Here is a 13,435-nt window from a genome sequence, read left to right as displayed (position 1 = left end):
GAAACTGAGAAAAAAATAAAAAGATTATTGTTGCTTTAAGCTTCTACCTTTTGGAGTAATTTATTCAGCAATAGACAGAAAGCAGTTCTGTATGTACTGATATAATCTTCAACACATAATTTTTAAAAAGGAACAGAATGGTATGAATTCTATGCCCCTCTTGTTTAAAATATATACAGAGAGAGTCTTATATATGCATGTAATCGTGGTTTGCCAACCCCAGGTGTGCTTAGAATCTCTAGTGGGGCTGGGAGCAGTGGCTCACACCTGTAACCCCAATACTTTGGGAGGACAAGGTGAGAGGATCGCTTGAGATCAGGAGTTCAAAGTCAATCTGGGCAACATAGCAAGACTCCATCTCTATAAAAAATACAAAAATTAGCCAGGTGTGGTGGCACGTGCTTGTAGTCCCAGTTACTTGGGAAGCTGAGGTGAAAAGGTCACCTGAGCCTGGGGCAGTTGAGGCTGCAGTGAGCCATGATTGTACCACTGTACTCCAGCGTGGGCAACAGAGTGACACCCTGTTTCAAAAAAAAAAAAAAAAGGAAAACGAAAAAAAGAATATCCTGGAGAGCTTTTTTTATTTTTTATTTCTAAAATTTATTTTTGACTTCCGGCGTAGCCATGGCGGCTAACGCTACTACCAACCCGTCACAGCTGCTGCCGTTAGAGCTTGTGGATAAATGTATAGGATCAAGAATTCACATTGTGATGAAGAGTGATAAGGAAATTGTTGGTACTCTTCTAGGATTTGATGACTTTGTCAATATGGTACTGGAAGATGTCACTGAGTTTGAAATCACACCAGAAGGAAGAAGGATTACTAAATTAGATCAGATTTTGCTAAATGGAAATAATATAACAATGCTGGTTCCTGGAGGAGAAGGACCTGAAGTGTGAATTAGTTTCCTTGACTTACGCTGGATTCTGTTTTGTCTTTTAATGACAAGAAAATGGAATTTTTTTCCCCACCTTCTAATGTTTAAATCCCATAAAGCTAAGTTTCCCGTTAAAGGGAAGTGCTTTGAAGATGTGTACCCATTTTTGTAAGTTAATCATGATTATCCTGGAAAAAGAAGAAAAGAGCTTCTTCTTTGGAGACGAAAATAAAGGTGTTTTTGGTTAACTGTCATTTTATTTATTGTACTGCAGTAGCCAGTAGAACAAAGATTGTGGTTATTTTGCCACTTACTTTTCTATCATTATACGCTTATTTGCTTTCTCATTTACATGACCATTTGATTCTCAAACAAAAGTTGTTCCAAACAAAATGATGAACTTTGATTTGAACAGGTGCATTTAAACAACTGGAAATGATCACTTAGAAAATTAAATTAAAATGCTGTTGTTTTGTAATGAGGATTTTTCTACTGATTTCAAATTCCATGGACTCCTATTGAAAACAAACGATATACAGGTAATATATGCACATTGTAGAAATGCAGGAATTATCTATTGCAATTTCCCTAAAGATACAAATTTTATCTATTTGTTTATAAAATTAGTTCAGAGGATTATTACCTTAATGTAATTATTACTGAATTGCCAGGAAATTAGTGGAGACAGAGGTTTAAGGTAAAGGATACTAAAAACAGCTAAGAACTCTAGGACTCAGGTAACATCAAGGAACTGATAATAAGATCATAGAACTGTATAAATTAAGTCAAAGAACTATTAAAAACAAACAGGCAATATACACACATCGTAGAATTATAAGTAAGCAAAAAGGAGAAGGTTGATCATGCTTTGCTGTATATCTTCGTAGACTTTCTCAGTCCACTCTCAGTACACATTTTATTTTACTTGTTCATCCTGATTATACTGTTTTTATCCTCCACTTAAGCCATTTTTTGAATTTAAGTGGTGAATATCTTTCCATGTCAAATATTTCAACATTAATGTATACATAATATTAAATGGATTTACTATAAATTATTTAGCCTATTCTTACCACAGTAGTCCAACTAGATCTTTATACATTTTTATTTTTCTAGAATAAACTCAAAAATGTGTAAGATCAAAGGGTGTATATTGTGTTGCCAAGAAAAACTTTGTGCCAATGTATATTTTTGCCAGGTGTCTTTCATAGTACCGTTTATATCCTTCCCAACATTAGCTGTGTTCTACCTTCTCTCCTCTTTGCCATTTTTACAGGCAGGCAAAACCTGGCATGTCTAAAATTTTCTTTTCCTTTTTTTTTTTTTTTTTGGAGACAGAGTCTCGCTGGAGTGCAGTGGCATAATCTCGGCTCACTGCAACCTCCAGTCAGGCTGGAGTGCTGTGTCGCGATATCAACACGACCTCTGCCTCCCAGATTCAAGTGATTCTCCTGCCTCACCCTCCCGAGTAGCTGGGATTACAGGTGGGTACCACAACTCCCATCTAATTTTTATATTTTTAGTAGAGATGGGGTTTTAACTTGTTGGCCAGGCTGGTCTTGAACTCCTGACCTCTAGTGATCCACCTGTGTCGGCCTCCCAAAGTGCTGGTATTAAAGGCATGAGCCACCAGGCCTGGCCTAAGATTTTCTTGATTAATTTTGATCTCATTTGTATTTTGTAAATGACTTATCTGATGAGGCTTTTGCCATTGAGATGTTTGTCTTTTTCTTACTAATTTGTAAGAATTCTTGATGGGTTTCTCTTAGTCATGTATTTTGCTAATAATTTCCCTAGTTTGTAGTTTGCCACTTAGTGCTATTTTGACGTAAATGATGTATTTTAATGTAGTTACATGTTGACCTAGTCCATTATGGTTTCTGTATTTGGTCCACGTGGATTGGAAAGACTTTTGCTTTGATTATACTTTTCTTTGGGCACTTTAAAAAAAATAAGATAAAATAAAATTTATTTTTATTTTAGATTCAGGGTGTACATGTGCTTGTTTGTTACATGGGTATACACATACTGGAGGGAATTGGGTTTCTAGCGTACCCAATACCCAAATACCCAAATGGTGAACATTGTACCCAACAGGCAATTTTTCTGTTTCTTTCTGGTTTTTTTGAGACAGAGTTTTGCTCTTTAGTCCAGACTGGAGTGAAGTGGCACGATCTAGGCTCACTGTAACCTCCGCCCCTTGGGTTCAAGTGATTTTCCTGCCTCGGCCTCCTGAGTAGCTGGGATTACAGATGGCCATCACCATGCCTGGCTAATTTTTGTATTTTTAGTAGAGTCGAGGTTTCACCATATTGGCCAGGCTGGTCTCAAACTCTTGACATCAGGTGATCCAAAGTGCTGGGATTACAGGCATGAGCCACCGCACCCAGCCCTGACAGGTAATTTTTCAACCCTCGTGCTCCTCTTTTGGAGTCTCCAGTATCTGTAATTTCCATCTTTATGACCATGTGTACCCATTGTTTAGTTCCCACTTATAAGTGAGAACATGTGTGTTTGGTTTTCTGTTTCTCAGTTATTTTGCTTAGGATAATTGCCTTCAGCTCCACCCATATTGCTGCAAAGACATGATTTTGTTCTTTTTCATGGCTGCATGGCAGGCTTTTAAAAGCTATCAATGGGCCGGGCGCGGTGGCTCAAGCCTGTAATCCCAGCACTTTGGGAGGCCGAGATGGGCGGATCACGAGGTCAGGAGATCGAGACCATCCTGGCTAACATGGTGAAACCCCGTCTCTACTAAAAAATACAAAAAACTAGCCGGGCGAGGTGGCAGGCGCCTGTAGTCCCAGCTTACTCAGGAGGCTGAGGCAGGAGAATGGCGTAAACCCGGAAGGCGGAGCTTGCAGTGAGCTGAGATCCGGCCACTACACTCTAGCCTGGGCGACAGAGCGAGACTCCGTCTCAAAAAAAAAAAAAAAACTATCAATGTCTGAGTCCACTCAACACCAATAAAATTATATCTGGTGGTGGGACCTAAACCTTACCATTTTTAAAAAAAGTTCCCCAAGAGACTCTTTTTTTGAGACAGAGTTTCGCTTTTGTTGCCCAGGCTAAAGTACAATGGTGCAGTCTCAGCTCACTGCAACCTCCGCCTCCTGGGTTCAAGCGATTCTCCTGCCTCAGCCTCGTGAGCAGCTGAGATTACAGGCACCCGCCGCCACGCCCGGCTAATTTTTTGTATTTTTAGTAGAGACAGGGTTTCACCATGTTGGCCAGGCTGGTCACGAACTCCTGACCTTGTACAGAACTGAGAACTGCTGGTATAGAATAAATCTGGAAAGCAACATAGGAAAACGGGTGCTGTGCTTGCCTCTAGAAAGGTACACCGGGGTAAGAATAGGCTATGAGGAAGATTTACTTTTTACTGTAAACCCTTGACCTTTTTAATTTGTTTACTTTGTGTTACCTATTTCCAAGAACAATTTGGAGCTAACATTTTACAAAATGTTTTGTAAAAAAATAAAATTGCCCAGGCATGGTGGCTCATGCCTGATATTTTGGGAGGCCAAGGCAGGAGGATAACTTGAGGCCAGGAGTTTGAGACCAGGCTGGGCAACATAGGGAGACCCCCATTTCTATAAAAAAATTTAAAAATTAGCTGGGTGTGGTGGTTGGCTGTGGTTCTAGCTACTCAGGAGGCTAAGCGGGGAGGATCACTTGAGCCCAGGAGTTTGAGGTTACAGGGATCTATAATTGCACCACTGTACTCCAGCCTGGGTGACAGAGCAAGACCCTGTCTCAAAAAAAAAAAAAAAAAAAAAAAAAAAAAAAAAGACACTTATAGCAGTGAAAATGAAGCCTGAATAGCACACTAGGAATAGCTCATTGAATAGTGGGAGTCCAGTGGGAGTTCAAGGTCCAGTGGGGCCTCAGAGGAAGTGAGTTGTCCCACCTGGGAAGAGTAGGTGATCAGGAAATGCTGAGGAGGTAAATCCTGAAGTGGCCCCAACCTGAAATGACCTCTTTGCTGGCCCACCATGCCCCCAGTGCATACATCATTAGTTACGCTTTGGAAAAGCTGTTTGGGAAGGGTAATGGCTATAAAATGTGGCCCTCCGGCTACCAGTCACCTCTACGAACCCTGAGACCAACAGGAGGGAAAAAATGCCCAAGCTAGGGGTAAAGAGATCCAAGTGCTGCTGACGCGATGTCATCAAGGAGAAGCTAATTATTGGCCAGCTTTCCAGTAGCAGGGTTTTGGTTATTGTTCCCCCCACCCACCCCTCCACCCCCTGCCTTTGATTCCTGCTGTGGAGCACTGGAACATCAGTGAAGGGAAGGTAGCATGGCAGACCAAAGTCTGGCTGCATGGAGCCCCTTGGGATGTGTGTGTGGAGGGCAGGGAGGGACCACAACAGTTAACAGCAGCCAGGGATGCTGAACTACGAGGCAGAGGCACCAATGGCCAACCTAAAGTTTCTTTACTAGGAGCTTCTCCTGGCCCCGGGCTACAGCTACATGTTCTTGGGTGCTGGCATGTCACAGCTCCCAGGTCAAAAATCCATCTCCATCCCATCTCAAAATCCACCGCTTGTTAGCTGAATAAACTTGGTAAGTAATAATATTCTGAGCTCCAATTTCTTTATCTGTAATGCAGATGAATATGTGTGAAATAAAATCAAAGAATGATAGGCAGTATTAAATTTGACAGGTCTGGTGTTTTTTGTTTGTTTGTTTGTTTGTTTTTGAGATGGGATCTCACTCTGTCACCCAGGCTGGAGTGCAGTGGCACGATCTCGGCTCACTGCAACCTCTGCCTACAGGGCTCAAGCTGTCGTCCCACCCCAGCCTCCCGAGCAACTGGGACTACAGGCACATGCTACCATGTCTGGCTTTGAAAGGTGAAAACATCAGTGTCCATTGAGGTGAAATGATTTGTCCTCAGCCACAAGGGGCAGCATCAGGAGTAGAACCCAGGTGTTCCTGTTCTGATTCCCAAGACAGCTGATGACTTTTTGGAAACTCTGAATCTGATGGGTAACAGAAACCTGGGGATCATCTCTAGATAAGAAATGACTGTGAAGACGTTCACCGGAAAGGGAAGGAAAGGAAGTTTATCATGCTTCCTTCACAGGCCCTCCTTCACACTCATCTGGTGGGCCCGTGCAAGCTACAAACAAGGTGAGGAATAAACAAATTAATACATACTCAACAGTGGCCAGTTCGAGGCAGATCATTATATCAAGATGACCTGAAAGGATGTGACTGACCGGCTAGTTTACACAGGGTGGTCAGGGACGGCCTCGCTGTGGAGAGGGCTGGTGTTTTGGGTGAGACCTGAGAGACCAGAAGAAATCAGCTAGCCAGAACCAATGTTTAGGTCCCTAAAGAGAACAAGCCTGGCGAGCAAAGGGGGCCAGTATGGGTGGAAATCAGCGAGGGAGGGGGGCAGAAATGAGTGCCCGAAGCACACAGTAACTTGAGGGCATAGGGAGGGTTTGATTTTACCTACAAATGCCATGAAACCCACTAAGGATTTTAGCAAAAACTACAATTACATTTTAATTTTTATAGAGACAAGGTTCCGCTATACTGCCCAGGTTGGTCTCGAACCCCTGGATTCAAGCGATCCTCCCTACTCGGCCCCCAAAAGTGCTGGGATTACAAGCGTGAGCCACTGCGCCTGGCCTTTTAATTTACATTTTAGTCTTCTGGTTACTGGAATCTTTGATGGGAAATGAGTTATAGTGGGACAAGAGCCTCTAACATTCTAGGAGACCTTTTCCCGTTCGGGGCCTCAATTTCCCCTTCTACAAAGGCGGGTGGGAGGGAACAGGGTCCCAAGAAGTACTGGATAAAGACATGGCCGATCGCAAACGCTGAGCCCTTCAAAACTATGGGCAGAGTGCTTCCGCACCTCTTCTGCTATTTCACACTGGCCACAAGCTAGCCGCCGAGGCCGGTCATCCGCTCTCTCCGCGGAGGAGTCAACGCCACAAAGGCAGGGGCGGAACCTTCCTAAGAATCCGTGCAAGCGTGGGCTCTTCTGTCCAGGGCAGCAAATCGCGAGGAGGAGAGTAGTCAGAGGGCGGCACCCTCCCCGGTCTTGGCTGAGTTATTGGCTGGTGGTAGCGTCGCTCGTTCGGCATAACTACGTGACGGCCTCGGCCGCGGGCGTTTGCACTGGCTCCGCATCCGGCACCTCTTCGCCGGTGCGTCCTTGCCGCGCCCGTAGGTCCCGCCAGCTGGACCCCGCCTCCTCAGGAGTCCGAGCGATGGGCGGGGAAAGGGACGGGCAGGTCTAGCTCTATCGGCGCCGCGGTGTCCACTTCAGTCCTGCAACGGTGGAAGACGCGTGCTGCGGCGCCTGGTTGCGTGGGGCGGCCGGGCCCCGAGAGGTGAGAATAGTGAAGCACACTAGGGAAGAGGGAGGGAGCGGTGCTGGCCGCCACGCGGTCAGCGGGCCCCTCCCAGAGTCATTCTGCCTGGGTCCCCGCGCGGTAGAATCCTAGATCAGGGGTCGCCGCCGTGGAGCGGGACGTGCGTCTGGTTATTTCCCGGGTGGTCCGGGGCCGGGCGAGTGGCGCTGCACCCCTGGGATCCGGGCCCGCCCCTCTGGCTGGCGGCTGCCCACCCACCCTCCATCCCGCATATCTCGCCGGGTGCCACGCACTCCGCTGCTTTTCCAGTCGTCGTTGATCCGTCTCGAACCTAGATATCTGGAATCGGGATCTAGGAGATAGGAGCCACCGCCACCTCGGACAGATGGGGAAATTGAGGCCGGGACAGGCGAGACGGCTTGGTTATCTTGGTTATTAAAAATCACACACCCGCCGGGCGTGGTGGCTCACACCTGTAATCCCAGCACGTTGGGAGGCCGAGGCGGGCGGATCACCTGAGGTCAGGAGTTCCAGACCAGCCTGGCCAACATGGAGAAACCCCCATCTCTACTAAAAATACAAAATTAACCGGGCGTGGTGGTGCATGTCTGTAATCCCAGCTACTCAGGAAGCTGAGGCAGGAGAATCGCTTGAACCTGGGAGGTGGAAGTTGCGTTGTGCCATTGCACTACAGCCTGGGCAACAAGAGCGAAACTCCATCTCAAAAAAAAAAAAAAAAAATCACACACCCGATTATGTGCAAAATCAGGACCTGTTCCTTCTGATTCATACACTAAGTTGGAATTATTTCACTGGATGGATGGAAACACTGAGAAGACAGAGAGGACCCAGAGCCTTGCCTAAAATTACACAGCAAGTCTTTTGCAGAGCTAGAACTTGTACCCAGCTCTCCAAACTCATAGACTATCAGGCTGGGCTCCTTCCCTACACAGATTGGGGACCACAGTGAGTTAGAAATGTTCAGAACTTAAATTGCCTTCCGGCACCCATTCTAGGTAACCTGTTTTTTCTCCTTATCCCCAACAGTTCTTTATGTGAAATCTACAACTAATATGATATGCAATACTAGATTAAGCAGAACTTTTTGTTTTTGAAAATTGAATCAATAAGAAATGGGAGGGCCAAAGCTGCTGGAAAGGAATGAACCCTTTAAAAACAAACAGGAATCTCAAGGCAGGAGATAACAAGGGACAGAGACTAATAGCTATCGTTTATTGAGTAAATGCTATATGCCAGGCACTGTGTAGATAGTTGTGTTAGCCTTACAAACCAGCAAGTTAGGTAATGTTACCCCATTTTACAGGTCAGAAATTGATGCTGAGTAAAGTGAAGTTTTACCCAGTGCCATATAACTGCTGAACAGTATAGCTGGGATCTGAACAGAGATCTGTTTGACTTCCAGAATACATCCAGTGATTGTCCAAGTGTGGTCCTAAGCTCACTGGTTCAGCGTCATCTAGGGTGCGGAGCCCTGGATCTCATCCTGGATTTGCAGGGGTGGTCCTAAGAAGCTAACAGCTCTCTGTATTTGAAAATTATTGTACTGTAATGTGCTGCCTCCTAGGGGAAGGTCTAGAGATGAACATAATCTGGGCTAGAGGTAATTTTTGAGGGAAAAAAACATTAATTACACTTTTTATATATTTCTGATTTGACTTTTTTTTTTTTTGGAGACCAGGTCTCACTTTGTCATCCAGGCTAGAAGTGCAGGGGTGCAATCTAGGCTCACTGCAACATTGACTTTGTGGGTTCAAGCAATCCTTCCACCTCAGCCTCCCAGGTAGCTGGGACCACAGGTGCACGCTACCATACCTGGCTAGTTTTTGTAGTTTTTGTACAGATGGTGTTTCACCACATTGCCTAGTCAGGTTTCAAATTCCTGAGCTCAAGCAATCCTCCTGTCTTGGCCTCCTGAAGTGCTGGGATTACAGGCATGAGCCACTGTGCCCTGTCCACACTTTTATTTTTTTATTTTTTCCCCATGATTGACAGAAGGGTAATCACAGTTTTAGAGAACATAAACCCCCAGGCAGATGCTTGACAAGCTGTAATTTCTTGACGTAAGTTTGGTTTTGGCATGTGGGGGGTAGAAGAGTGGGGTTGGAGAGTTAAGTGAGAAAGGGGAAAGTAACTCCTTTTTCCTTATCATGTAGCTGTTAAATTCTAATTCACTCAACAGATACTTGCTAAGCGTTTATAAGGTGCAAGGCATGTTCAAGACACTGAGAATACAGCTTTGAACAAAACAGAGCAAGTCATTGCCCTCATGAGAAAGACAATTAACAATGTGTAGTATGTAATGGTGAGAAGAGCTATGGAGAAAAATAAAGCAAAGGGCATAGGAGTGCAAGGCAGGGCTGGGCCCAGGAGGAAGACATGGAAATGGCAGTAATGGCAGTGGTGCATATATATATATATATATATATATACACACACACACACACACATATATATATATGTATATTTATTTATTTATTGAGACAGAGTTTCACTCTTGTTGCCCAGGCTGGAGTGTGGTGGCACGATCTTGGCTCACTGCAACCTCTGCCTCCTGGGTTCAAGTGATTCTGCTGTGTCAGCCTCCCCAGTAGCTGGGATTACAGGCACACGACACCATGCCTGGCTAATTTTTTGTATTTCTTTTTTTTTTTTGAGACAGAGTCTCGCTGTGTCTCCAGGTTGGAGTGCAGTGGCGCAATCTTGGCTCACTGGAATCTCTGCCTCCCGGGTTCAAGCGATTCTCCTGCCTCAGCCTCCCAAGTAGCTGGGACCACAGGCATGTGCCACCATGTGCAGCTAATTTTTCTATTTTTAGTAGAGAGGAGGTTTCACCATGTTGGCCAGGATGATCTCAATCTCTTGACCTTGTGGTCCACCCACCTCCACCTCTCAAAGTACTGGGATTACAAGCATAAGTCACCGCACCTGGCCTAATTTTTTGGGTTTTTTTTGTAGAGACGGGGTTCCACCATGTTGGCCAGGCTGGTCTCTAACTCCTAGCCTCAGATGATCCACCTGCCTCGGCCCCCCAAAGTGCTGGGATTACAGGCATGAGCCCCTGCACCCGGCGGGCTATTTTATATCTTTGTTTAACTTTTTTTTTTTTTTTTTGGTACAGATGAGGCCTTGCTATGTTGCCCAGGCTGGCCTCAAGCCCCTGGCCTGAAAGTGATCTTCCTGCCTTGGCCTCCCAAAGCACTGGGATTACAGACATGAACCACTGTGCCTGGCTTCTATTTTATATATTGTATCTAGGAAGGGACTAATTTATAAGGTGTCATTTGAGGCTGGGCAACGTGAGCCAAGGCCCTGAGGGCAAAGGCTGCTTAATATTTTCATGGACTGGTGATTGGAACATTAGGGCTGCATGGGAGGAAGCAAAACAGAGGCAGTTTCTGGCTCATTCATAGAATCTTATACCAACGTTTTTAGACCATATTTGGTAGGAGATAGGGAGCCAGTGCAGATTTTTGGGGAGCATATCGAAATGGTTGACCTCATCTTGCTAATGAATGCGTCTTTTGAAGAAGAGGCATAGTGCTTTAAAAATGTAGGTTCAGGCTGGGCACCGTGGCTCACGCCTGTAATCCTAGCAATTTGGGAGGCCATGGCAGGCAGATCACTTGAGCTCAGGAGTTCAAGTCAGCCTGGACAACATGGTGAAAACGTGTCTCTACAAAAAATACAAAAAAATAGCTGGGCATGGTGGCATGCACTTGTGGTCCCAGCTACTCAGGAGGCTGAGGTGGGAGGATTGCTTGAACCTGGGAGATGGAGGTTGCAGTGAGCCAAGATCATGCCACTGCACTCCAGCCTGGGTGACAGAGTGAGACCCCATCTCAAAAAAATAAAAAATAAATGTAGGTTCAATATTAGAGGAAACTGAGTAACCATTATACAGGAACTGTGTACTATTTTTGCAACTTTTCTGTAAGTCTACAGTTATTTCAAAATAAAACTGTTTTAAAAAATAAAAAAAAGTAGGTTCAATAAAGTGTTTAAGGCTGAACTATGCCTGCAACTTTCAAATAGTTCAGAAACAACAACAAAACCCATGTAAGTATGGAGAGAGAGTGCGTTAACATCTTACGAATTATAAAATTGCTAAATAGGTGAATTGTTAGTGTGTGTTTCATGTATCATTCTGTCAATTTTTCTGAAGATTTAAAAACAGCTTCAAAATAAGCAATCAAGTAACAGTATAGGTTCAAGTCATGATTCCCCTGCTTACAAGCTGCCTGTGGCCAGGCGGGATGACTCATGCCTGTAATCCCAGCACTTTGGGAGGCCAAGGTGGGCGGATCACTGGGGATCAGAGTTCAAGACCAGCCTGGCCAACATGGTGAAACCCCGCCTCTACTAAAAATACAAAAAATTAGCCAGGTGTGGTGGCACGTGCCTGTATTCCCAGCTACTTGGGAGGCTGAGTCAGGAGAATCGCTTGAACCTGGGAGGTGGAGGTTGCAGTGAGCTGAGATCGCACCACGGCACTCCAACCGGGGGAACAGAGTGGACTCCATCTCAAAAAAAAAAAAAAGTCGTGTGAAGTACTGGAAAATTATTTCCAAACTACATATTCTAGTCTAGTTTATTTTTATTGAAATATATATATATGTGTATGTATATATTTTTTTCTTACACTGTAGTTCTTACCAGCCTAGTTTGAGATTTTTCCATATAAGAGAGGAGACTTTGGTTGTTGACTTGTTCACATTAATGTCGAGTCAATGTTAAGACTTCAGGTTTTCCAGAAACTTGAGATCTTTAAGTTGTTATTAGGTTGACTCTAGTTTTCCTGTAATTATCTGATGTATATACACTTACAGAGACTGGCATAGGCAATCCATTAGAGGAAAAAGATTAGGAGTCAGGATACTTGGGTTCTGGATCCATCTCTGCCTTTAAGTAGCAAACGATTTCACTAATCTGAACCTTTATTTTATTTTATTTTATTTTTTGAGGCAGAGTCTTGTCTGTCGCCTAGGCTAGAGTGTAGTGGCGCAATCTCACCTCACTGCAACCTCCGTCTCCTGGGTTCAAGTGATTCTCGTGCCTCAGCCTCCCAAATAGCAGGGATTATAGGCATGTGCTACCATGCCTGGCTAATTTTTGGATTTTTAGTAAAGATGGAGTTTCACCATGTGGGCCAGGCTGGTCTTGGACTCCTGAGCTCAAGTGATCCGCCTGCCTCGGCCTCCCTAAGTGCTGAGATTATAGCTGTAAACCACCGGTACCCAGCTGAACCCTTATATCTTACCAAAAAATCATGGCGGTTGGATTTCTTGATCTCTGTCTAGCTCTAAAGACCTGTAATTCAGGAAAACTGCCACTTAATGATTTGATCATTTAGTTTGAACTATCTCATGGTTGGGACAGAGGGTTATGACTGCCTGGAGTGGGCTCCTGACAACAGGTTAATTTTTCTACTGACCCTCACTGCCTGTGGTTTTAGATTGTGTTATGTGTTAAAAGCAGTTACTTAAACACACATAAACAAACACGCATACCACACCATATTCACAACAGGTTGTGAAGTTCAGTTTTAAATGGCCTAGGCTTCTTAGGAAAATCCCAGTACAGGTTGAGTATCCCTTATCTGAAATGCTTGGGACTGGCAGTGTTTCCGATTTCTGATTTTTTTTTTTTTTTTTTTTTTTATATTTGCTTTATACTTACTAGTTGAGCATCTCTACTCTGGAAATCCAAATTGCTCCAAGTGAGCATTTCTTTTGAGCATCATGTTGGTGCTCAAAAGTTTCAGATTTTGGTGCATTTCGGATTTTGGATTTTTGGATTAGGGATACTCAACCTGTATGTGATTAATATGTCATCAAATATATCCAATGAAGCTGTCATATTTTAAGACTAAATATAACTGTTTTTATAAAAATATTACAAAAAGAAATAAAACATTGCTTAGGTACTTCCTCCCAAAGTTAGTTGTATGTGTTTGGGGACGTAAGAAATACATTTCCCAAGGCTGTGTATCCAGAGTGTTGGAACATTCAGTGATGATTTCTTAGGAATTGAAATAGAAACTGCAATTGAAAGCAAAATGACTTAGTTGGGCACAGCGGTATGTGTTCGTAATACCAGCTACCTGGAAGCTGAAGTGGGGGATCACTTGAGGCCAGGAGTTCAAGGCAGCAGTGAACTATGATCGCGCCTATAAATGGCCACTGTACTGCAGTCTTAGCA

General features: G+C 44.2%; 2 protein-coding genes across 2 annotated transcripts in view; both read left to right on the top strand.

Annotated features, from left to right (window-relative positions):
- Window positions 1-615: 615 nt before the first annotated feature.
- LOC104660005 (U6 snRNA-associated Sm-like protein LSm5) lies at window positions 616-1,132 on the top strand. Its single transcript, XM_010360200.2, has one exon. The coding sequence runs from the start codon at window positions 625-627 to the stop codon at window positions 898-900; it is 276 nt and encodes a 91-aa protein (XP_010358502.1). The 5' UTR covers window positions 616-624; the 3' UTR covers window positions 901-1,132.
- Window positions 1,133-7,018: 5,886 nt separating this feature from the next.
- SLC26A2 (solute carrier family 26 member 2) overlaps window positions 7,019-13,435 on the top strand; it is a 40,026-nt gene continuing 33,609 nt past the window's right edge. Inside the window, exon 1 of the mRNA XM_030927691.1 lies at window positions 7,019-7,234. The gene's annotated coding sequence lies outside the window, so the exon portion shown is untranslated. The remainder of the gene's footprint in view (window positions 7,235-13,435) is intronic.

This window comes from Rhinopithecus roxellana, chromosome 3 (genome assembly GCF_007565055.1).
Source record: "Rhinopithecus roxellana isolate Shanxi Qingling chromosome 3, ASM756505v1, whole genome shotgun sequence".
Lineage (NCBI taxonomy): Eukaryota > Metazoa > Chordata > Mammalia > Primates > Cercopithecidae > Rhinopithecus > Rhinopithecus roxellana.
This window is presented reverse-complemented; position numbering and strand designations above follow the sequence as displayed.

Coding starts and splice junctions, on each gene's coding strand:
- LOC104660005 (XM_010360200.2), top strand. CDS start 625: ATGGCGGCTAACGCTACTACCAACCCGTCACAGCTGCTGCCGTTAGAG.